The 24,732-nt window shown below is 42.5% G+C and overlaps 1 protein-coding gene across 3 annotated transcripts; it reads right to left on the reverse strand.

Annotated features, from left to right (window-relative positions):
* Positions 1-771: 771 nt before the first annotated feature.
* Positions 772-22,588, reverse strand: LOC133018234 (rap guanine nucleotide exchange factor 4-like). 3 transcript variants are annotated; one of them, XM_061084555.1, is made up of 30 exons: positions 22,521-22,588; positions 18,555-18,697; positions 17,765-17,853; positions 16,666-16,812; positions 12,079-12,151; positions 11,444-11,463; positions 10,106-10,212; positions 9,851-9,972; positions 9,256-9,439; positions 8,582-8,666; positions 8,341-8,401; positions 7,751-7,827; positions 7,023-7,169; positions 6,266-6,360; positions 6,029-6,114; positions 5,496-5,574; positions 4,603-4,753; positions 4,426-4,514; positions 4,301-4,328; positions 4,143-4,218; positions 3,792-3,938; positions 3,548-3,645; positions 3,161-3,286; positions 2,648-2,826; positions 2,430-2,520; positions 2,282-2,332; positions 1,385-1,472; positions 1,212-1,276; positions 1,003-1,057; positions 772-899 (listed from the first exon to the last, which is right to left on the reverse strand). In XM_061084555.1, the coding sequence occupies exons 1-30, from the start codon at positions 22,586-22,588 to the stop codon at positions 772-774; spliced, it is 2,955 nt and encodes a 984-aa protein (XP_060940538.1). The 3 variants fall into 3 exon arrangements, with proteins under 3 accessions (XP_060940538.1, XP_060940536.1, XP_060940537.1); XM_061084553.1 differs by having other exon boundaries at positions 10,106-10,262; positions 11,440-11,463; XM_061084554.1 differs by having other exon boundaries at positions 11,408-11,463.
* Positions 22,589-24,732: the final 2,144 nt, after the last annotated feature.

Raw genomic sequence — 24,732 nt, forward strand, 5'->3', positions numbered from 1 at the left:
CGTCGCATGGTGACAAGTTTGAACACTTTTTTTCGATATCATTTGGGCAATAATCTGACTAATACTCTGTTAAGTAGCTTTGGAATTCTATGACTAGTTAAGGGACATCGATATTCACCTAAAGGACATTGAATCCTAAAGACAGACTCATGTAGGTTATGGAGTAAATACGTGTGAAGTTCATCTGTGTATCCAACAGGGGAAAGGAGGAGTCTTCACTACAGTCTGTGGGCTCCTCTGTGTTTTCTGTCTCTGAGTCGGGCCGTCACGAGAATGCTTTCGCTTGACAGGCAGGTACAGTTATATATTGTAAACAAGGCTCATCCGGGGTCGGGGGGGGGGGGAGCACAACATCACAGGACACTCCGATAGAAATCCACTGTATAGAACGCAAAGCCTATGAAGTTCAGTCATGCAGGATATTGATTCAAGTTCTATACATTACAGTTCTATCTAACAGGTCCCAAACAGCGACAGCTAATAAACCATCAGTCTGGGAGGGGGGGGGTGGGCTGAGACACGGCGACGGGAGAGCAGCTGAACAGTTTGTCTGTCCAGGAAGAAGAAGAGGCGTTTAATGGCACAGTATAAGTCTTGGAGCCACAAGAGTCCATGACAGTGCTTAAGTCATTTACTGTTGTGATTTGCTACTGATAATTCAAGTTGTGTTATTTCTATCCAGGTCACATGTGTGTTCTGTCTTTGTTGTTGTTGTTTTTTTTTGTAATGCGGACGTCACAGAGAAGGCGATGGCGGTGGGAGGTCTGGAGCTCATGTCCGCCGAGGCTCCAGCCGGTAGGAGAGCTGCGTCAGCGCCCTCTGGTTGTCAATCACACAGAACTTCCTGACGTAGCCTCGCACCTCGGCTTGGTTTTTGTTCGGTTGGCAAATGTCGGGATCTGACACAGCGACAGGAAGAAGTGGAGAGGAAGAAGAAAACAGCATTTGAAGGATTGATAATAAAACACAGTAAACAAAGGTGATAAATAATGTCGAACTCACTGAAAGGTTGACTTCTACAATGCTTCACTTGCCGAATCGTGTTAGCTATAATACGCTGAGGAAATAAAGAGATACAAATATTGGTCGAGTCACGTGAGGAAAAATATGACACTGTTAAGATACTGAGTATTATTAGTACAAATTCTTAATGTTGTTGTTATTATCCTTAAGAAAGATAATTTAGCCTTTTCTTTGGCACAGAAACTCACCATTTTCTCATAATTGACCATGTTGTCAATAAATGTCTTGTTGCCCTCGTGTGTGAATGTCATATCTGAAGAGAAATAATTAGAATGAATGGCGGCCATGTTTGTCCCACAATGTTTGCCATGAGACACAGAGACAGATGTAATGAGACGCATCGACCTTCACAGTGACCGACCTTTGAGAAGGAGGGGCATGAAGGGTATGATCGGCGGCTCCAGTTTGGTGACAGTGAGTCGGTAGGACCGGTGGTTTCTGGATGGGTCCTGTTAACAAACAAAGTGACAGAGTTAAAATCTAATACATGAGATTGGTTCACCATGATGATCAAAAATACTATTTGCTTTTCTTTCTCAGCACTGATGATATCTGGTCACGCAGTAAGATTTTATCTCTGAGATAATGTTTAAAAGAACTTCACAGATTTCCATGAAACTTGGAACATGGGCCAAGAAATAAACCATTACATTCAAGTGCAGATCCAGGAATTTTTTTATCACTTTCTTCAAAATTGCAAGATAAGGTTGTCAAGACATTCTTATAAATCTTAATGAAAAAATCAGAATTTGGTGCAGATCCGTCTGATTATCTGGATCTAGCGGATTTGAAAGTTGTTGCAAATAGGGATTCAAACCCATAACTACCACCTGTTTGTAGTGGAAATAATATGGATTCAATAGGGAGTCCATACTTTCTGTGTATATTCAATAGTTTAAGAACTATGCCCCAAAAAAACCATCGAATTTGGAGTAGAATTTACAAGACTGTCACTGCAATGAGAGCGATTCTAGTTTTCTTATGCATTAAGATAATTATTTGCGTATGAGGTGCAAGAATAAAGATTATATGGTGACGTCAAATTATCAGTTTTTATCACGAAGATTTTTAGCTACTCTATGTTTATTATATTTCTGCTGTTAATTCTGGTGAATGGAACGTGCATTGATTATAAACTGTGTAACTCTGCATACAACCAGATACAACTCACAGTAAATAACTACATTATTCTTTTGTAGTGAAGCTGAACAGACTTGTTACAGACATAATCAAAAGCCACTTTTGTTTGGGAGCTTACCATCATGCTCTCAAACTCGGCGTAGAACTTCTTGAACTTGGAGGGGAGTTTCTGCCAATAAACAGAGTCCAGAGTATAAGTGAGTTTAGCAACAAGAGGATGTTAAGGAGGTTGGAGATCGATGCGTTTCTGGAGGAAGATGTTTTACCTCCCACGTCTGGCTCAGTCGGCTGACAGCTGGGTTGCTCATCCCCATAATAATGGCAAAGAACGAATTCAGGTTTTTGAACTCTCGACAGCTGCAGACAAATAAACACACAATCGAGAAATGAAGCGGAGAAATGAAGGAACTCCTCCTCTGAGTGCATGTGTGCTACACCGACGTGCATGTGAAGCGCGTGACAGTCTTCAGCAGGTCCTACTCACTGTGCAGCTATCTTTATGAACTTCTTCAGGAGCTGGACTCTCTTGCTGAGCTGTCCGCAGAGGCACACCTCAGTGACCACCCACAGTTGAACCTGGTTGAATCTCCGCAGGAACAAGTCCAAATTCGCCGTGGTTCTCCTGAAGCTCTGCCGACCGAACGTGTGGTAGAGCAGCTCGTGCTGAGGGGAGACGGGAGGAGAAGGGAGGAGACGGGAGGAGACGGGAGGAGAAGGGAGGAGACGGGAGGAGACAGGAGGAGACGGGAGGACACGGGAGGCGACGGGAGGACACGGGAGGAGACGGGAGGGGACGGGAGGGGACGGGAGGAGACGGGAGGAGAAGGTTTAAAGTTTCATCTAGTGGACAGGTCCTGTAAAATGCCAACTTTGAGTGAAAGGTTACATATGTATGATCCAAACTGTTATCAGACTATAAGACTGTGCCTGTAACATATTGTAATCTGGTCACCACTGGCCTGAGGTATTTCTCAGTGTGTGTGTGCGCGTGTGATACCTCATGCACACAGCTGAACAGCTCCCAGTCATACATGGTCATCTGGTAGGCCAGGTCCTTAGAGCTCATCAGCTCAAAGGTCGACATGGATCCTGCAGTGGGGCCCTCCTGCTCAGGGTGAGGAGTCTGAGACACACACAAACAACAGAAGCACATTAAAACTCACAAGCAAAACAAATATATAAATAGGGAGCAGAGGTTCACACACACAAAGGGACACATTGACACATGTGGTTTTGTCCAAGTTTGCAGTTATCCCATTTCCAACTCTACTTGTATTTGATGTGTAGGCTCTTTGTCCAGTATGCTTTAAAAAAATTGCACCAAAGCAACATCTGCATAATACTCTTAGTGCTATAAATCAGTTCAATCAAAATGTCTTCTTACCAGATTGGTGAGCTGTCCACGAGAACAGGCAAATAATCGCCCGTTGATGCTCACAGTCGAAAACACTGACACGTCATTTGGCTTCAACATTAGTTTTTCTGTAACATAAAGGGAGATCACTCAGAAGCAGGACCCAGATATGTCCCAACATTTACTTAAAGACACCTCAAACATCCTGGATCAGTTTTTAAGGTACATTATTGTACAAGAAGCCGCTGAAAAGACAAACATTCAGTGTTCTTACCACCAGCCGAGCTGAGGTGGACCAACACCAGCTCCTCTGTGGTGCAAAGTTTGTCGGCCACAGCAGCGATCACTTCTCTTCCTGTTGCTGCCACGGCGACCCGGATGGTTGTGTATGTGTGATCGCTGCAGTAGACCTTTAGTAGGACTACACACACACACACAGACAGACACACACAAACAAAAACATAAAATATGCTGAAATACAATTACATGGTATGTGATCACATCTGGTGAATTAATCAAATGTCCAAGATGAAGATTCATTAATCCAGAACAAACAAAACAGGAATACAAGTCCTACATTAGATACAGTGAGATCATAGTGAAGATTTGAATTTTCTGTACTTACTGTCGTCGTGATTCCTAATGGGTTGTTTCTTTTGCAGCCTTTCCTCTCCGTTGCTGAATTGTCGTAATAGGGTTTTCTGACAAAGTTACAAAGAGCAACTTGTGAGTATCTGCATCACAATGATGCAGCATCTTCTAAAAACACTGGTCTGAACGTACCTTTTTCGTTGCTTTGGATTCTTCTGAACTACAAAGTAAAAGAAGTGTAGAAATAAAGATGCAATGAACATATTAAAGTGGGGTTGGAACATAAAAACTTGAATGCGTGGGAGCTGAAAACCTACTGTAATTTGATGATTTTCTCCAGGTCAGGCACTAAGTCTTTCAGAGCTCTCAGCACCCGAGAGTCATTTGAAAGACTTCCGTACAACTCCTGCACAAAGAGACGGAGAGAAGGAAGCACAATCATCACACGTGCAAGTGGTGTGATTTACTACTTTTGAAACTTTGCTCTGGTTTACCTCCAGGAAGGCGAGTGCGGCAGGTTCCTCCTGCAGCAGGTACGAGTGTGTGTTGGCCCAGCGCAGGGTGATCACCAGGGCCCTCCTCTTACTGTTCACTGCATACTCCAGCCTCTCCTGCTCAGAGCCGGGCGGAGAGGGCGCATGGTAGGTGCACACCAGGTTAAAGATGAATACAAAGATAGATTGTGAATGGGACTTTGACCCCAAAAAAATTCTGGCAAGATTGGTTTTAATTAGTTATTTGATGCTATTAGAATGGAGTGAAACGTCCTGATTGACCGGTGAGACTGACTTGATCGAGCACGTGTGTCGGTGAGACCTTGCTGCTGCGGCTCCATCCCAGAGTCTACTGTGAAGACTCTGACTCCAAAGATGGCAGAGCTCGTATTCTGGTATATTTTGGCTTAATTTCCAGAGAGTGGGAGGAAGTGGAGACATGTCGTCCATCTTTAGAAACAGTCTGTGGCTGTAATAAATTAACTTCAGTGCATCCGTCAATAAAAATGAGGGCATTGTTTATTGTTTATATTGTGTAATCATGGTTGCAGCAGCTGTAGAACACAAGTAGCTGAGCACTTGTGTTTCAATGACTAAGACAACAAGAAAAGACCTTCTCGTCTGGGATTACAACTTGTTACTATGGTGTGAGGAGGTGAGGAGACAGTCAGCAGCTCATTAGTGCTGGATGGCAAACTGCTGCTTCAGCGCTTCCACAAGCAGAGCTGCAACTGGCACCGCTGACATGCTGTCAACATAACATGTTGGCTCCTGTTCTGATATGTCAGAGCACTTGATAAATGGGTTTCACAGATATAATGTGAGTTTTAAAAGGGAAATGCCGAAAGTACCGGGGCAGAAAGAGCAAGAGAGCGTGAAGGCAGAAAGGATATTGTGCCATGAGCAGAGGACAGAGCTGGCTGTTGGCCATGAAGACGCACTGCATGAGGACAAAATCGTCCACCGCTGGGTCTGACAGGAGAGGGAAGAGAGGGAAGAGAGTCAGAGGGGAAACAAAGGAAATGAAGTGCAAGAGAGTTAAGAGGTTAAAAAAAGATTGTGAAAAAGCCATTCATCATATTTATCTAATCTTCCATCTTTAACTGTAACCCATGTGATTTTGGGCCTACACAACCTCTGATATGAATAACAACATCAGTGTTTGTGGGTTCAATTAAAGGATTTATTTGAGGGTAAACAAAAACCTAAACTCACAGTTTGCTTATTTCATTAAATAAATCCATGGCCTACAACATAATATCACAATAAATGACCTGGGCTCAACAGAAGTGTGATGTTTCAGAGGCAAAATATGATAGTTCAATAATATAAAGAGCTCTCAATATACAGTTATATGCAATGTATGACACAAGACATCCTCAACAACCATCTTTTAAAATCCAATCCATCATTTCCTTCTGGCTACCTGGATCATTGTGATGTATGTCCATCCTCATGGTCTCCAGGAAGTGCTCAAGAATCTTCTCTGGCATTCCTGATATCACAGTGTACCTTCAACAGTGTCGCAATAAAACAAATCAACACTTTAAAGCAAAACTGAAAGAGGGATTGGCACATATGCTTTTTTGTTTACGTCTAGCTACGTCAGTATGAGCATTTGTTGGTTCTACATGCGGACATGTGCTTCTAGACACACACATACTTGATGCTTCCCATGGTGGAGGCTCGGGGACTCTTCTCTAACACCAGCACGGCTTGTTCGTGTTCTTTCAAACGCACCGTGTTGGCCTCCACATCCTGCAGGAACAACAACACACAACACACAACACAGTGTCACTGCACGCTGGTGTGATCAAATCAAGTTCTGTGTTCTGTGCCAAGTAGAAAAACGTGTTTGTCATATAGGTAATGTTGTGCTGAAAGACAGATGTCAAACATTGGCAAAGGGAAAAAAAATGTTGATGTTGTGTATGAAGGATTAATCGAAATCATCTATATAGCATGTGATTTGTATTTAAAGTTATTCTGCATTATTTTTCAATCCTATATTAAGTGTCTTTGAGCATTTTTAAAAGCACCATAGAAATGTAATGTATTATTATTATTATCCTTCTTCTTCTTCTTATAATAATTATTATTATTATTATTAAAGTATTAAAAACAGCCAGATTAACCATGGGATTCTAAAAGGTTACATGTAATACACCTTATATACCAGTGGGGGGAGACAACCATTGTACAGCAGTACCAGACAGTGCAGCACAAAGCTTTGACAGACTGAATAATATAATTTATGGGATTTTCCTTTCATTTAGAAGGAGTACAGTGGATATATCTGCATTTTGACTTGCAGGTTGAAATAGTTGGTTCATTGCTGACTCTGTGAACACTTTGGAGTGATTGGATGTTTGGGTAACCCTGTGTGTGTTCCATAAGTCAGGACAAAGTCCAGCTCTCACCCTTAGTATCCTGTTGAAGTCCTCCTTGTCCACACGCAGGAAGTGGCAGTTGTCCTCTCTCAGGACAATGGAGGCAGCTCGAGGTGAATCTGTGACCAGCGCCAACTTCCCAAAGTCGTCGCCCTCGTGGAGTGTGCACACAACACCCTGAGGCACACACACACACACACACACACACACACACACACACACACACACACACACACACACACACACACACACACACAAGATATAAGATATAAACAAAGCTCAAACCCAAACAGCTCACTAGTTATCAGCCCTGAGCAACAGTCAGAAAGGAGCAGGACAGTTTTAGACTGAGATGAATCATGCGTATGTATACCAATGTGTATGTGCAGAATACCTTTGTGCATGTAAAGTAAAAGACTGATCAACGTGTGCACACATGAACACGAACAGTGCATGTGCCTGTCTGGTGGTTGTGTGGTGTGAATTTGTGTATGGGGACAATCCCTGAAGCCATTTAATCATATGATGAGTCACGAGAAGTTTCTACTGGTGATTGCCGGCCTCACAGGGAAACACCAGCAAACTGCTGCTGGGATCCATTCAGACACAATGAGCAGCAAATCTTATCAGGACAAACAGAGGAAATATCATCTAATGAAGCAGAAACCTGGAACAATGCTCATATGCAAAAAAACTAAGAAAACATAACCATGTAGGTGGGTGAATGCATTGAAGCACATGCACACGCGCGCACACACCTTGCCATAGATCACCACATTGACTGAGCCCTTCTGGATGATGTACCATGATGTGCCCTCCTCTCCTTGGTTAAACACTGGAAGATAAAGAGGACATTTACACACGTGACTAAACCTCTTAATCATCCTGAACACCAGAGGACTTCAAACCACAGGCGCTCTCTCCCCAGGGGGAGGAGAGGAATATCCAAACACACAGACATGATACACATATTTTTTGATATTTTGGAGTCTGACTAAATGTTCCTGAGGACATCTTTATCTCCAATGTCCATCGCAAACAAGTGTCTACAAATGAATTGTTACATCAAAGATGCTCATCATACCTCATGTGTGTAACAGTATAACAGGAAATAATGAAAACAGGAAATGCTAATTTAGCAAGCTTTAATCCCAATGTGTAAAAATATCAACATATCTTGGGAGTTTTTTATTTAGTAGGTGGGTGTTCTTTACTCTTAAAATTTATTTTGCTTCTCAGCCCACGCATCTGAAATCCGGTTGTTATGTGTATACAGAAAAATAGCTCAAATTGGAGCCTACAGCAAAACTGCTACACAAACAAAAATGCATTCAAAGTGAAAACTCACACACGGTTCCAGCTTTTGCATGCGACTCGAAAATCACAACGCTTGCCAGTTCCCTCTTCACCTGCAAAGCACAAAACACAGTTAATGGTGGTCAGTGGGACTAAAAACTAGTTCAGAGGATCGCTTGTGACACCAGCTTCTCCCTCAACTCTTAAACTCACAAAAAAAAACGGTGCCATGTGGTGCTGGTGAGTTAAACCAGTACTTTTAAAAAGAGAAGAGTAGCCTCTGGCTGACTCACAGTGTTGGAGAGGTGAGCTAAGGCCTTGATGTGAAGCAGCTCATCGTAGATGATCTCAAGGTCATCTCCTGTCCTCTGACCAGGCCTAGGGAGAGAGACACGCACGCACGCACACACACACACACACACACACACACACACACACACACACACACACACACACACACACACACACACACACACACACACACACACACACACACACACACACACACACACACACACACACACACACACACACACACACACACACACACACACACACACACACAGGGGTTAGTCAGAATGAACTCACCAACATCTCATGCATGCACTCCACCACTCATCATGCTGAGGATATTGCAGATGACACATCTTAATGCTGAAGTGGTTTAAAGAATACTCACTATGATAAAACTGTATATAACATTCAGTTTATCATACAGTATTATCACCAAGTGAAATGATGAAGCTATATAATGGTTTTAGATTTGATTTGGTTCTCTACAGTATGAATGAAAAACAGAAAATATTGCCATAGAGAAGTAAATTACATATAAAAAGCAGCAGGAAGTAGGGATGGTGAAATGAGCTTCCTTAATGTAATGTGTAATGTATATGATATATATAATTATATCAACTCGTAATGTGTTGCTAGTGTAATGTAAATGCTGCACTACAATCGGCTGACTAACGATTTCTTGAGGATCATGCGCAGCAGGGCGTCGGGGCCAATCTGAGCGACAAAGAGGATGGTCTCCGGCAGCTCCTCCTCACTCTCCCTCCTCTCATCCTCACTAGGCAACGGCGTGTCCTCCTCGTCATCATCAAGAAAACGGTAGAACAGGTACTTGTCCTGGAAGCCGAGCTCCTGGTCCACTGAAGTGCAAGACGACAATAACACACGTGTCAAAAAACACATGTAAACATTTAAACAGAGTTGTTTCTTGTTTGTTTTTTATCATCTTAAAACCTAATTCCAGAAATCATCTTTGAAGATTGTGAATCTAATCAAGACAAAATCTATATTTTATATTCATGCTTTAAAACTTCTAATTCTAACCCTCTGGAATTCATCTTAACATTGATGTTCAGATTCAAAACCCTCAAACTTTGAAAAGCACTAAATTAGAATTTAAGCATAAACGATGTGCAAAGTAATAACCAGCTGATTTGTGGCAGAGGTTTGCGAAATGCCTTGCAGTACATCATGGCAACTATGTGATGTAAGTAACTTAACGGCATGCACCATGATGAGAAAGTCATAAAAACAGCCAAAGTGTTAACTACCATGGTTTAGCACCCCTTCCTCCAGCAGCGCCTGCCACATCCCGACAGCGTGGGACCGTGTGAGCACACATGCACTCTGCAGCACCAGCCAGTCCACCAGCTCTGTGCCCACACAGCACTGTCTGCAATACACAACCAAAAAACATGTGGTTACACAAACAGTAAACTGCAGAGACATTAATAGTAGCCCATGTATTTTTAAATAAAAATTCTGTAAAAAATACACCCAGTCTGTATGGTTGTAGATGATCCTACCTGTAAGTCTTGAGGTGATACTTCCTGTCTCGAATCATGTGCGGGGCTCTGGACAGGATGGCGTTACGTAGAACCTTACCGGCTCGCTGCAGCTTCTCTGAGGGAATCTGCCAAACACCAGGGAGGCAGAGTGAGGGGGTGTTCATTTGAATCCAAGAGGCAACACTTACAATCCTTTATTCTTACTCTGTGCTGCAACATTTATGTAAAACCATTCTTAAACCACATCTAAAAGACTAGATTTACCACCACGCTCTGTTATACCTACTTTCAATCCAGAGACATTTTTTCCAGATTAATTTGAGGTCACAATGACCTTTAACCCCTGAAATAGGATGGATTCATCTTTGAGTCCAAGTGACAAGACAGACTTTAGACATCATGTTCAAGAGGCCTAAAATCATTCAGTGATGCTGCTGTGACTTTGACCTTTGAAAATCCAAATCTAATCAGTTCATCTGTGAGTCCATGTGCGAAAGGATTCTCTTGAGGCATTTACAAGGACGTGTGGACGCAGCGCCCCCTGGCTGTCCCACCAACACTGTGTGTTTAGTTTGAAAGTATATGTCTACATGTCCGTCCCATGTGTAGTCAAAAAACTGCACATATAAGCAAACACCCTGCAGATCCCACCTGCATCTCAGACAGAAGAGACCAGCAGATGTGTACACACACACACACACACACACACTGATACAAACACACACCGACATACACACACACAAATGCTATTGAAAACAACAAAGAAAGGCATGCTAATTGAGCAGATGGGATCTTTCTTCTATGTGCATGCATTAGTTAGCATTAGAATAAGTACAGAGGATCACAGCTGTGAGTCCTCACTTGTCACTTCACAGAAAAAACACACGCACCTTTAAAAAATCCATTCTTTCATTCTGATTGGTTCAGAAACATGTGCGTACGCAGCGGTGTTCGCTTTGATGACACTGTGCTCCGGGTTAAACTAGGTTCTTATTATCATGCTGTTCGTAACAGACATACAACACAACATACAACATATGTACTAATCAAGTTTCTTCACACATCACTAACCTACTGGCCGATATAAATACATATTTTTATACTGAGCTGTCAACACAGATATTCTCACACAAGTACAGAGGTCTCGAGGAATCAAAGACAAACTGAGGCTGCCCAGCCACGGTGGTTTGGTTCATTCATGCTTCGTGTTTGCCGAGAGGAAAGACCCAGTTCTCAAAAACCAGGGCTTATTTCAAGGATACTGTTATTGTTACTTCTTACACAAAGCCAAGACGACTGTGAGGCAGAGTGGGTGGTTACCTTGTTGTGAGTTCTGTTTGCCGAGTCGGAGTGAATGTTGTCTTTGTCTGTGAGTCCTGAGGAGCAAAAATGAGCATGAGCACGGTGCATTTGAAGTCTTCTGCAGAATACACAAACCATTTATTAAATCGCTTATTTGCTAAATGCTGAAACATGAAAGAAAACAACTCGCACGAGGATTAGGTGGGAAACAGGTATAGAGGATCGTAAAAAAGACGACGGAGCACTTGAAACACTCTATTCATTAAATAAAACATGATGAACTCCTTTTTCCCTTTCAAGTAATAAGAGTCATAAAAGCACCTTATGCTTTTTCCGTATCAGCCACATTTACAGTGTTTCTTTTATTTCAGTGTTTGTGTTCATGTTTAATGGACTGAATATATTCAGTGCTTTCACAGTCTCACAACCACTCAAAGGATGTTAAAGTAAAAGCCTCATTCACCCATTCACAGACACATTCATACAGCTGTTTTATATGCAGCGTTTTCTCTATCACACACCATTCACCCAGTGTCGGTGCAGCCGTCAGGGGCAAGGTGGAAGAGCAGGGGATCAATTCACCAACCTGCTGGTTAGTGAACGACCCTCTCGCCCTCCTCAGCCGCAATGTGTGTGTGTGTTTGTGCATACGTGTTTGTGTGTGTGCGTGTGTCTGTGTGCGTGCTCACTGTCATTGTTAGATCCACTCTCCATCGCTCCATAAGGGGGGGCCAGCAGGCCAGCCAGGCTCTGACGATGCTTCTAAAAGACAAAAAGACACACAGGGACTTTCAGCCATTGTCAGATTAAAAAACATTTACACCTCAACTGTTGCGACGGGTCAATTCTACCACATCCTCTGCTATAAAATGTCAAAGTCATTACATGTCGACACAAAGACACACACACACACACACACTTACACACAGACACACACATGCCCAGCAAATACCCCTCAAAACAAAGCCCTTTGTACAACCAAGATCATTTACATGCAGAACAACTAACATTATATAACACTCAAACAAACACACACACACACACACACACACAGCAGCAGCAGCATTTAAGCCGGGGTTAATGAGAACAACCAATGCTGCTGTGTGTACAGATGCTGCTCTTACAGTTGTTATAAATAATAAACTGTGTTTTCATTTCTACTGCAGAGACATTAAATACACACAGCAGGTAATTATGAGCCTGAAAGTGCCACTGGTCATCTGCAAGGTCATTACCAAGCAACCCATGCCCTCTGAGGACAGACACATAAACACACACACACACACACACACACACACACACACACACACACACACACACACACACACACACACACACACACACTGTGAGAGAGAGAGGGAGACAGAGTGGACATCTGTTTTCTGTTCCCTTTGACACAAACACCACTTCTCTGTAACCAAGAGGACAATCAGATGATTGACCAGAGCCCAATATTACAGACACATCCATCTCAGGAGGTTTCAATAACAAATATTGAAAAAACAACAACAACAACAACAACAACGTACATTTACATAAAGTATAGAAACTGAGAGTGAAGGACTATGTTCCCCACATACACAGCCCAGACTACACAGACAGTTGAGGAGCAGGACTCACCTGAGGAAACACACTCAGCTGCCTAGAACTCCAGAGAGCTGCCCTCTGCTCCGCTCCAACCCACACACAAGCCACAGGACAGCATCCCGCTCAAAACAAGCTACTCTCTCTATTTCTCTCTCCTCCTGTCACATAGTCGCCTCAGTGTCTCTCTCCGTCTACCGCTCTCCCTCTCTCGCCAAGAACCGAACCACTCTACCCCTGGCAGGTTACCACGGTGATCTCAGTCGCCGTATGACTGGGCTGCTCCGGCGGTGGATGAGAAAGAGGGAGGGAGAGACGGAGAAAGCAACCAGAGGAGGTGAATGAAAGGAGTAGTGAGGAGGGAGGGAGCGAGGAAAAAGGAAGGAAGCTGGGTGAAAAGACATTGATATGGAAATTTTATTCTCTTTTACTTCGTATAACTCTATAGACCAGGATGACAGTAGACAGGAGGTCTGAGGAAGATTATCTTTAAAGTCACTACAAATTTGTGTTATAGTAACAATAGCACAGATGTCCTGTACAACAAGGGCCAAGTCTTCTCCTTCATGCTGAACACAAACAAATGGGATGAGAGGGCTAGGTTAGTCTTGGCCTGCCTTCTGGACTTCATTATATATACACAGTATTTCTTACTATACTATACTATACTATTTAGTATACTACTGTGAAATGATATACGCATAAATAGACTTAGTCTGCGTCTGTCTGTCTGTGCACTAGCAGGATTACGCACAAACTACAGGGTGGATTACCACTAAACAGTAATGGTCAGGAGACAGCCCAATTTACTGATGGTATTATTGTAACATCAGATGGTCACATGCATCTGCAAGATTAATATATTATGGCCATTTCTAGATTTTGCAGTAAAAAACATTTAAAATATGGAGGATGATGTAACTTTACAGTTTAATTAAATCTTAAGGTACTTCTCATACAATCAAATGTTTCAGCTCTAATATTTATATTAATTAAACCCTCAAGTATAAAAAATAGTGTTTGTTTATTAGTGTAGCCTGTGCCATCATAAACTTTATTGTAGTCATCATCAGCTCAATATTTATTTTTGTCAGTGAGTTATTGTGTTTATTAATTTTACTGGGATATTCAGCAGCATGTGTCTCTTTTAATTGCCAACGTTTCAAGTAAGGAAACGATTCCTGTTCAGTTTTATGTCACATTTTATGATTATTTTGCCCAAAACTACCAGAATTAATTACGTGTGCCTTTTTCAAATTACTTGCCCAGTGCATTGAGAAACCAAAAGGTAAATCTTAATCTTACGTTTTGAATGATTTACCACAGACAGCTTGTGTTCTCGTCACTTTAAAACCATATACAACTCTCCAGGATGACCAGGATCTCCAGCTTGACCTGGGACACGTGCCAGAGGGATGAATGTGCGTCAACCAGCCGGGCAACACATCATCAGACTGACACACTGTTTATTTGCACATATCCATCAGAAAGAACAAGCTGTTGTACATCTACACCCTGTTTATTCACCTCACTGCCACTTAGTGTTAGAATTATGGAGCAGCGCTTTTTTCTTTCATCCTTTCATCAAACACATGACTACATTCATCCTGAGGCTTTATAGCACTCACCACACACACGCAGACACACACAAATTAACCCAAGCACACACAAACATCCTTTTACTATGAGCTGAATGAAATCCAAAGCAGGACAACCCTGGGCTATGTTTTCTGCTTCATGTCTACTGTCCTGAAATAGAAAACACAGTGAGAAACCGAGTGCACTTAGGCGACAAACAAAACACACAAGATGGCTGGCGCCCACGCTTTCATAATCACTTGTTGTCTTATCTTGCTTTTATCATTTCCTGTGGAATCAAATGGAATTTATTTTCCTTTTAATTCATTTAGTAATAATTATTTTGAAGGCCATTATTTTTATCATAAATTATACAAATAAATTCATTTTTTTATTAATTTAATTAAAAGATACCACAGATTATTAGAGCAGCAACTCAAGCCACATATGCCTCATTTTTGTTTTGTTTTTAGACCTAGGGAATAATTATAAAGTTGTCCGACTGCTTTAAAGTCAATGATGTGCTTACTAAAAGTATCCGGGTGGATTTGGAGTCTGATTTTGAGGTGCAGAAGTGTCAAAGAAGAACACATAAAATTAATGTTTTGCGCATAATGAGAAATAAAAAGTCATCTTGCAACTGTATTATATTATGTTGTCACACTAAGTTTAGAGGAATGATGTGTTTGTGGAAAAACCAAAGATAAAAACTAAATTAGTTTTCAGTCTAAAAGAAAATAGAACCTTTCAGATCTGACGATATAAAATAACAGATTGAATAAAGCGCAGAGCAGAGGGTCCGGGTGCTGAATGGGAAGCAACAGTGAAGTGACCCCCCGCTCTGCCAGGACTTCCTCTCCAAGTGAGACCCTGTGAATGGAGATGGTGACCTCAACCAGGAGGCCCACAGAGAGGCAGTGACCACACTGCCAACTCCTAAAGATGAAGCCAGAGTCCATGTTACTAAGTACTTTTTATTCTACCATGAGGGGGGTATGATATAGTATCTGTTTGCAATATCTTAACTGCTCATCATGAATTCTTTGATCTAATATACAAATGTGTTTAAATGTGTTTTAATGATTTAAGTTATATCTGTAATATACCAATGGCACCTTCAATAAAAAGCATTTTGGTCATTAGTTTCTGAAAAATTGGATCCTACTGACATTTTATAGCAGTAAAAGTACATATGTAGGAACTAATGTTATTTAATAAAATGGAAGAAGCCCAGAGAGGTTACATTGGTTTGTCAGCAGGGTTATGGAAAAACTGCTGAACAGATTTCCACAATATCTAAAGATGGAAATGCATTCAGATAATGTGGATTCAGGAATTCTTTATCACTTTGAACGTTGTGAGAGCATTTTTTGACTTTTTTATCAACTTCTCAGGGAATAGTTCATGGATCTTGATGAATGAAATCTGTCATATCTGAGGGAGTATAATTATTACTGATATTTATGAGCATGTGGAATTAGGTGCGGATCCAAATCAAACATTTGGATCAAGTGATTTTAAATGTGGTTTCATAAGGGGACTGCTGGGGAGGTTTGTGCTCTTTTGAGAAACATTCTATTTACACTGGATTTCTGTGCAGTGACCTCACAATATCTGCCATGAGGCAAGCCAGGATTTGACATTTTAACTGCGACCACTCAGGATATTCAGCAGATTATGAACAAATATATTCTATCTATATCTATTTATTAAAAAATTAATCTACGCTGGCTCAAAGACATTTCAAAAGATCACCTCAGGCTCCTGTGTAACTGCTTCTCATTCCAACACAGTAAAATAGGCTCATATCAGCCAATAGATACCTGAGCCACACATCAGGATTGGTTGGATGCATAATGCTTCAGTAGCAATCCAGTGTCACACACACAATGTATTTACACCATCCCTTCTCTCACTGTACTCACACAACTCAATGCTGCATGTCACCTGAGGGCTGTATCCAATTAGGGGAACAAAAAGCAAAGTTGTGGTGGACAGCCCTCTTGTGGTTAAAAGCACAATTACAATGCGTGTTTGTCTCGAAAAGGGAGTTAATGAGGAATCATGAAGTTCCAAACTGTATTTAACACACTCTCTCTCTCTCTCCCTCTCACCTCCCAGAGGCTCTTGAACTCCCTCTGCTCGATGCGCAGCAGCTCGCTGGTCTCTCTGCTGACGATGGTAGCGTGGCGTGGTGTGTTGTCCAGGATCGACTCCCCGAACGCCGTCCCAATCCCCAGTGAACAAATCGTGACTGCATCCTGCACGCAAACACAACACATGTGTTCATCTGTCAGTGATGTGGTCCTGTTTTATACCAGTATAATGAAACACTAAACTCACTGAGACACTGGAGCGGTTATAATCATCAATACGCCTAAGGTTCATAACGATCATGGACAGACACGGTGAGCAGACGGATTAATACATGGAAATGAATGCAAATGAATTCAAATATGAGAGGCTACTGTAAGGAAAATAGCTCTAGGTGCTGGAACTAATTGGACAGGCTAGAGAAATGTAAACACACACAAACATACACAACACACATAGTATATCCACACTGTACATTGATTTAGACAAATACTTTGCATGCTATGGAAACCTTTGTTCAGCTGTCCAAACTGTCATTTCATATATAGCCACAGAAACTAGGCCAGTGGTGGCACTTTAGGGAGACATACAGTGCATGAAAAGGACGTTTCACAATGGGGAGGCTCCTTATCTCTGTCTTTCCCCGAGAAACAAATCCTCTCTTGCTCTCTCCCTCTCTTCGCCCACATGTCCTTCTCCTCCTCTATATTTACATTATAACCCTATTTTCAAGCTCTCACTTTAAGGGTATAAAGCCAGCGCCAGAGCACGATTCTCAATGGACTTGTTTTCTGCACCATGGCAGATTTGCTGCGGTGTATTTAAGCAGCTGACAGACATAAACTAATGTAGTAAAACAAAGTCGGTAGTGAAGGGAGTCTTGCAGGACCTGGAGCTTGACAGAGAGGTTTATGATAGAATATAGTACAAGGGGGAATAGGTAAATGGCAGCCATGAGGAATTTTCTTAACATTGGTGTCCATGAACCAAGATTAATTTCAAATGAATCACAGGATAAACGCAGAACTGACACGCAACAGGAACAGGAACAGAACATGAGCAGGTTATGGTGTCTGTAGCTCCAGTCTGAGCAGTAAGAATTGAATTTGATGATGTTACCTGGTGGTTGGCTGTTTCTGACACTTTAACATCCAGGGAACCCGAGAGCACGGCGTACCAGCTGGTGCCGATGTCTCCCTGTCGAAACACTACAAACAGTGGAGTAACAGCGTGTCAGAATACATTCAATACAGTAAACCAGGACAGACATATCGCTGTTAGCACGTGCGTTTGCATTATACAGAATAACCAATGCAGAAAAGATATCAATTCATCTTTACATTTTCCAAAATATGTTTATTTTGTGTATTATTTTTCAAATTCTACATATTTTGTGTTTTGTATTTCTTGGGATATTTGTGATTAAAAGGAAATCTAATAAACAATTTCAAATGGTTTCATGATGACATCTAGAGTCATTGCCATTTCTATATTACACACAGATCAGAATCAGAATCAGAATCAGAATTATTTTTATTGCCACGTATATTTGCATTTATTGGAAATTGCCATGGTGTGGTTGGTGCACTGTACATAGATTTACTTGTATCACAAATGTTTTACTACCTAATAACTGTAGCGGATCGACATTGGTCTGGCTCCACAATACAGAAACCCACAGAGTTCACATCCTATCACATTTGTATGGTTTACATGCACATGTGAATTAGCCTGAACCAAGTGCTTTGCATTCCAATGCATCCCACTAAAAGCTCTTAGAAGAAGACATCAAAGATCTTCTGCAGCCCGACTTTCATTCATCTGTACAGAAGAGTTTAATTCTCTAAAGCATAGCAATGTCTCCTAATCCAACTGTAGCGTGTGTTGGTGTGTTTGACTGTGTACGTACACGTGATGCCCTTCTCCAGGCATTCGTAGAAGGCAGAAGCACAGATCTGCACCAGAAGTGGCGACGGGAACCTCCTGAACGCTTTGACCTCTCTCAGTCTGGTCAGGATAATGTCCACGTCCTCTCCTGAGCGCTCAGTGGGCCTGTGGACAAACACCAGTAGCTCTTATATTAGGGGTCAAATAGATACATCAGTGTTTGTTTAACTGCATGATGTAACTTGCCAACTGTGATGGAGGATAGGAAATCAATCAAAAATGCATACTGTGCTGTGGAATGGGCTTTGTATTAATGTTAAACATTTGCAATTACCAGTAAATATGTTAAAACATGAAAAATCGGTGGTGTACTATTGCTGTCTACGGATTTGTGTGATTGTGTGTGTACGTGTGGTTCATTGTTCAGTCTGGTGCCTCAGCGATAACAGTAGAGAGCCGCAGGCGTTACTTCGCTTGGCTCAGACCCCCCACAGGGGTGTTGATGCAAGATCTCATTTGTTCGGTAGCTATTTCTAATACGCTTAAATCTGAGCACACACAAGCGCGTCATTGCTGGAAATCAGGACGAGCACACACACAGACACGAGAGAGCACACGGAAGTTTCATCTGAGAGCTTAAACGTTCTACTCTGCAATGTGGTGGAAAGGGAACTACAGAGCGAGGGGGGGGAAGGAAGACTAAATCGTATGAGAGTAACACACGCTGCAGTTAGCCCCATTCATTCACTTATTTCCCCTCTGCTCGTGACTCAGCCTTGCACGTGTGTGTGTGTGTGTGTGTGTTCATACAGAATACCTAATGCAGCGTGGGCTCTTTCCTTCACCGACAGGAGGCTGCCTATCTCCAATCCTCCCTCAGCTCCTTCCTTCCCCCCCGCTCCCAGCTTTCTTCTTCCTCCTCTTTTTCCCCTGACTCCACTAAATATTTCTCTGATCTCCATCTCCGTCCAGACTTGCAAGTTTTTTGTCAGGATGAAGGAAATGGACAAATGTCTCCCTAATTTCTCCTCTCCATTACTGCCACAAGCTGTGTGTGCCCCCTCCCATCCATATCCTCAGATATATATCATGCCATTACGATCCCTTTATTATGTTTTGCAAGCTCACAGGCAGCGGTGACTCCCTCTTAACCCACATGCACATGTGCATACAGAGATACACACATATATTTGTGTTCCAAAGCAGCAGATTGTCTTCAGTAGCTGGGACCTTACTCCCAGATAAACAGACTGTGCTTAAAGGGCTGCACTGCCAAACATGTCTCCCAGTCCCACAACATCTGCCATTACAAACAGGTCTTTTCTTCTTTCTCTTCCTGTGTTTCTCTCCCTTTATTCTTGTCTCTGACTCATCCTGCCATCACCCAACTACTGCCTCGGTGCTTCAACAGAGCGTCGTATCCCACAGTGCGCTGGGTTAATGGTTTCAACAGGGGGACTCCCACTCTGTAATAAGGAGAAACATGGACGTTGATTCTGCAGGGTTAAAGGATCCAGCACCAGCGCCACCCTTCACCTCTCCGTCTGCAGTGAAACGGCTAAGATCTGTCAGTTCCGATTTTCTGCTCAAAGCCTCGTTGTTTTGTTCTTTCTCTTTTCGTTGTCATGCACGCGCTCGCTCGCTTCCTGCCTGTCTGGTGGAATCTGCCTCGCCCGTTGGTGTACAAGCAATGTGACCTGAGAGGTGTTCACCTTATCCCCCTCTCCCTCCCTCCATCGCCCTTCTCTCTCCTCCTTGACTTCTCCTTTACTCCGCCGCCCTCCCACAGTGCCCATGTCAGCAAAGATCTCAGCTTTCAACCACAAATTATGGCTACACAAACACACACACACAAACACACACACACACACACAGAGGATTCACAAATAGACCACACACTGCGGAGGAAACAGAGAGACACCAGAAGGTTCTTCAGAATATTTTAGGAAACCTCCATCTGGGGAAGTAAAACAAATATAAATCATTGGCTGACCAAAATGTCAACACAAACATGTTTCCTGTTGTGGCAGATTAAAATGTTACTGTAGCAGAGTTCTTTCAACACCAATCTGCATCGCCACTAACAACCTGAGATCCTGTTAAAACATTGAATATTCATCACTGTATACACTGCTCACTCTTCAATTTACTCTTTTAAAAACAAGTCATCAAATCACTCATCCAGCCCTTGACATCTTTGCAAATTAACTTACATGTTCCATGGAGGAAATACTAGGTTTAACTTACAAGCCTAATGGGTTTATCCTGGTATGTCGTCAGAAAGTGTGTGTTTGCGTGTGCGTGCGTGTGAGTGTGTGTGGGGGTGTATGTGTTGACTGGGCTGTCTTTTACCTTGCTCGGGCGACACTGAACAAAACAATTCAGATCTTATCTCACACACTTCACAGTCACTTGCAATAAATGTCTTCGGACAGATATATCAGAGTGGTTTGTATCTTAACCTCGTGTCTTCCACCTGACTCTCCCCCCTCCCTGCCTCTAATTCCTCACTCGCTCACATCAACAGTCACTGTAGATGAAAGCTCCCAAACACACACAGACACACACAGACACACACACACACAGGCTGCTGGATATTGATTGAATAAGAGGCGCATTTAGCTGAGGAGCATTCGGTGCTCGATAATAACATCCTGTCCGGGTTCCTCTTAGGACTTAACCTGCTCTTACTGACACCCACTGCTTATAGGCTGCATCTGATTTAAGATATATATATATATATATATATATATATATATATATATACGTATATATATATTGATGTTGTCATCTAAAACTCCAGATTTTTCAACAGAGCATAATAAGACACACCCGTCACACAATAATATTGTGGTCATTATGTTTTACAGAAATGTAAAGCTGAAAAAAGAAGCTTTCGACTGATCATTTACTCAATCGACAGAAAACTTATTGGCATTAATGTTCATTTTAAGTCTTTACAGAAAACAAAAATGCCCACGATCGTAGAGGGTTCAGCTTCTCAAATGTGAATATTCAGTGATTTTCTAATACTAAAGTGAACTGAGAGATGTTTGGAGAGGCCACCTTCTCCTTGTGCTTTTTTCAAATTTGCGGCTTCTTTTTATGAATGACAAAACAGAAGTGCATGCACCCACTCGTATTCCAGGTGAGGATGAGCAGACAAGATGGTAGCTTCTGGTTGCCAGGGGTAACACGAGGATGTGTCACAGTGAGGTGTGTCCAGAATGTGTGGGTGTATGAGCAGTGGGGTGTATGTCTTAGATCATTGATTTCTCTTTAGGTGTGAGATGTATCATCTGCCCACTTCCAGTAATTGGTGCACAGTTGCCTCTTCATTTAGTCATTGAAAGCCAGTCATCTCTATTGGACACCAGGCATAAACCCTTTGTGTCAGCAGAGGCTCAAATCTTACAGCAACCATTAGATGTTGATCATCATCGGTTCAGGTGCTGCTACCTGTTCAGTTCAGTCGGAAGCAGACCAACTGTGAATGATGGGGGACCTGTGCCTCTGATCCTTATTTCCATGTGATGACTAACGCACACGCCCCAGTGGTTTGTATTCTTAACAGCGAAGCGGTTTGATTTAAAGCCCACAGACATAAACCATGTGCGCCTCATCAGCCATCTTCCACAGCACAGACGTGTCAGTGAACCTCGAAGCCACCGACGCCTTTGTGACCGAGGAGATGGAAAAGCAGGGATCTCCTAAAAAGGTGTGAGATGATGTTGCTCTGCAGCTTTTACCGTAGGTCGATGAGGAGTGTGCATCCGCTGGGAACCACGGGAGGGTTTGACATGACACGATATTACGCTATTACTGCGCGCACACACACACACACACACACAGACACACACACGTATACACACTCGCGCACGCACGCACGCAGCAATCGCCGGTTCCCGATGAAACACGTTGACGCGGATGAATGAAGGGTTGAAAACAGCGGGATCGTGCGTGGAGCTGTACCGTGGAGACGACTCACCTCTTATCCAGGCAGCAGATCCACTCCGCCGCAGGGGCCGGGGTGGGGGACGTCTGCACCGCGACCATCTTCCCTGGGTGGTGTGTGAGCTGATGCTACCGGAGGAGAGACTCTCCCAGTCCGTCGGTGGTCGCTACTGGATCTGAGCTCCCCGCCCCTCCGCTGCTGCTGCTGCTGCTGCTGCTGCTGCTGATGATGATGATGCTGCTGCTGATGATGATGATGATGCTGCTGGTGATGATGATGATGATGATGATGATGATGCCTTTACCCAGGCATGCAGATGACTTGTGTCAGTCTGCCTGAGTGGGCTTTGTGAGGGCAACTGGAGGGCTCACACACACTATCACACACACACACACACACACTGTGGTGCATGCATCAGGGAGCTACTAGACATGTTACTGTCTGCACGGCCAAGAGAATTCAACGTGTCAGTAGTAGTAGGAAAATCCTTGTTACTATCTGTGCACAAGAACACTTTGGTCTTTTGTTGTGTGTGAGCAATGACAACTGGAGAGAATAAGATGTTTCAAGACAATTCAATACTGTATCTCTGATGGAACAATATTTTGGAGATCACAGTATATTCATCGTGCCTTCTGAGTCACTCAGTTGTTGTTAGTAACACCAAAATGTCATTGGTCTTTTAATGACCACATTGAGTCTGAATCTACAGGTTTCTTCCAGTTAATGAGGGAGTTGTTCTCTTTTTTCGTGCCTTGAGATACTGGATATTGTGATTTGGCACTATACAAATACAATAAAAAATTCTGACACAACCCCTACAGAATCAAAGATATCTCTCCCCTATAAGAGATTTTTTTCAAATTAAGATCAATTCATTATTTCATGGGAATTTATCTAAAGGTCAAAAGAACACCAATGTCGCAATGTTTAAGAAAGTGAAAATAAAATTCTCAAATTTTCCCCTTTGTCCAGATCTGCTCCAAGGTTTAATGGGTTCTTTCCGGACCCATCCTTCCACCAGGTTTCATGGAACTATGTGCAGTAATCCTGCTGATAAACAAAGGGGCTGGGGTGACAGCATAGCCTCCTTGGCGGAGGTAATATTTATAAATCAGTAATAAATTCCTTGGCTCACTCTCAGGCGCTTGAGTGCAACAGAGCCTATTCTCAGTGTTATTAGTAACACCAGTGCTTTTCTTGCAGCGATAGAGAAAATGTCTACACTTAAAAAGGCCTATTGGATGGACATTGTTGTTCATAAGTCATTTGTGGATTAAAAAAAATTTTTTAGAAAGGAAGCTGTGATATCCATCTCATTCAATCCCTGAACCTTCTGATACAAAACATCCAGTGACATCCCCACCCCAACAAGATGCCATTCCTATTCAGTTTCCTCTCAGTGGTGGTCAAGTTGTAGAGAAGTGGCACGATAGGTGAGAAGTATTCACTTTATGATATTTTGATTTGAGGGCTATGATGTGCAACAAGTACAACAGAAAATCAGAAAACACAACAAACTATAAAACACAATTTATTTCTTATCATTGTGTTTTTTTGATTTGTTGCTGTCTTTTACACTTCAAGGTCACAGTAAACTGGAGTCCCCCAGCAAGGAATCAGACTGAGGGCATTACGGTTAAATGATATTCACCACACCAGTAGGAACAGTAACATCCTTTTTTTTTTTTTAACTTGTGTTAGTTAATGTTTGCAGAGCTAAGTATAAGAAAAAGACAATTATTTATTGAAACATCATATTATTACAATGATCACAATTCCAGATGTGATGATATTCCTTTGATACATACTGGTACATAACATATCCCACCATAATTTTAGTCTCTGACCAGTGAATCATAATGATAGATGGGATTTGGTTGGACTCATGTCTCCTGACGAAAAGGAGAAAAAGCAGCCAAACATGTGCATTGTCAGTATTAAGCCGACCATATAAGGCAGCTGTATATGAGCGCTGCTTCTGTAGAGGCGCTGATGTAAATAAGCATCGGTGCAAGATGCTGCTGCCGCGGCCTTGAAGGATTCCATACGTGAGATGTTGTGCGAACAGCAACAAGGCGGCAATATAGTTTCACTTGTTATGTTTCAACACGAAAACGGCAGCAGCAGAGATGCAGCCTGTCACCAGGACGTCCACAGCCAACACAGCAAATGGAGGAAGTAAGGGAGGAGGGGAAGGAGGGGAAGAAGACGGAGAGGGGGCTGATGAGAGGCAGGGATGTTT

Source organism: Limanda limanda, chromosome 13 (assembly GCF_963576545.1).
Source record: "Limanda limanda chromosome 13, fLimLim1.1, whole genome shotgun sequence".
NCBI lineage: Eukaryota > Metazoa > Chordata > Actinopteri > Pleuronectiformes > Pleuronectidae > Limanda > Limanda limanda.

Bases quoted from the DNA above. Each gene is read 5' to 3' on its own strand.
- LOC133018234 (XM_061084553.1), bottom strand. From the start codon at position 22,588: ATGGTCGCGGTGCAGACGTCCCCCACCCCGGCCCCTGCGGCGGAGTGG. The intron at 6,361-7,022 runs GTGAGAGCTGGA...TTGTTCCTGCAG, and splicing joins ACTTCAACAGGATACTAAGG to GATGTGGAGGCCAACACGGT. The intron at 900-1,002 runs GTGAGTTCGACA...TCGCTGTGTCAG, and splicing joins TTGTAGAAGTCAACCTTTCA to ATCCCGACATTTGCCAACCG.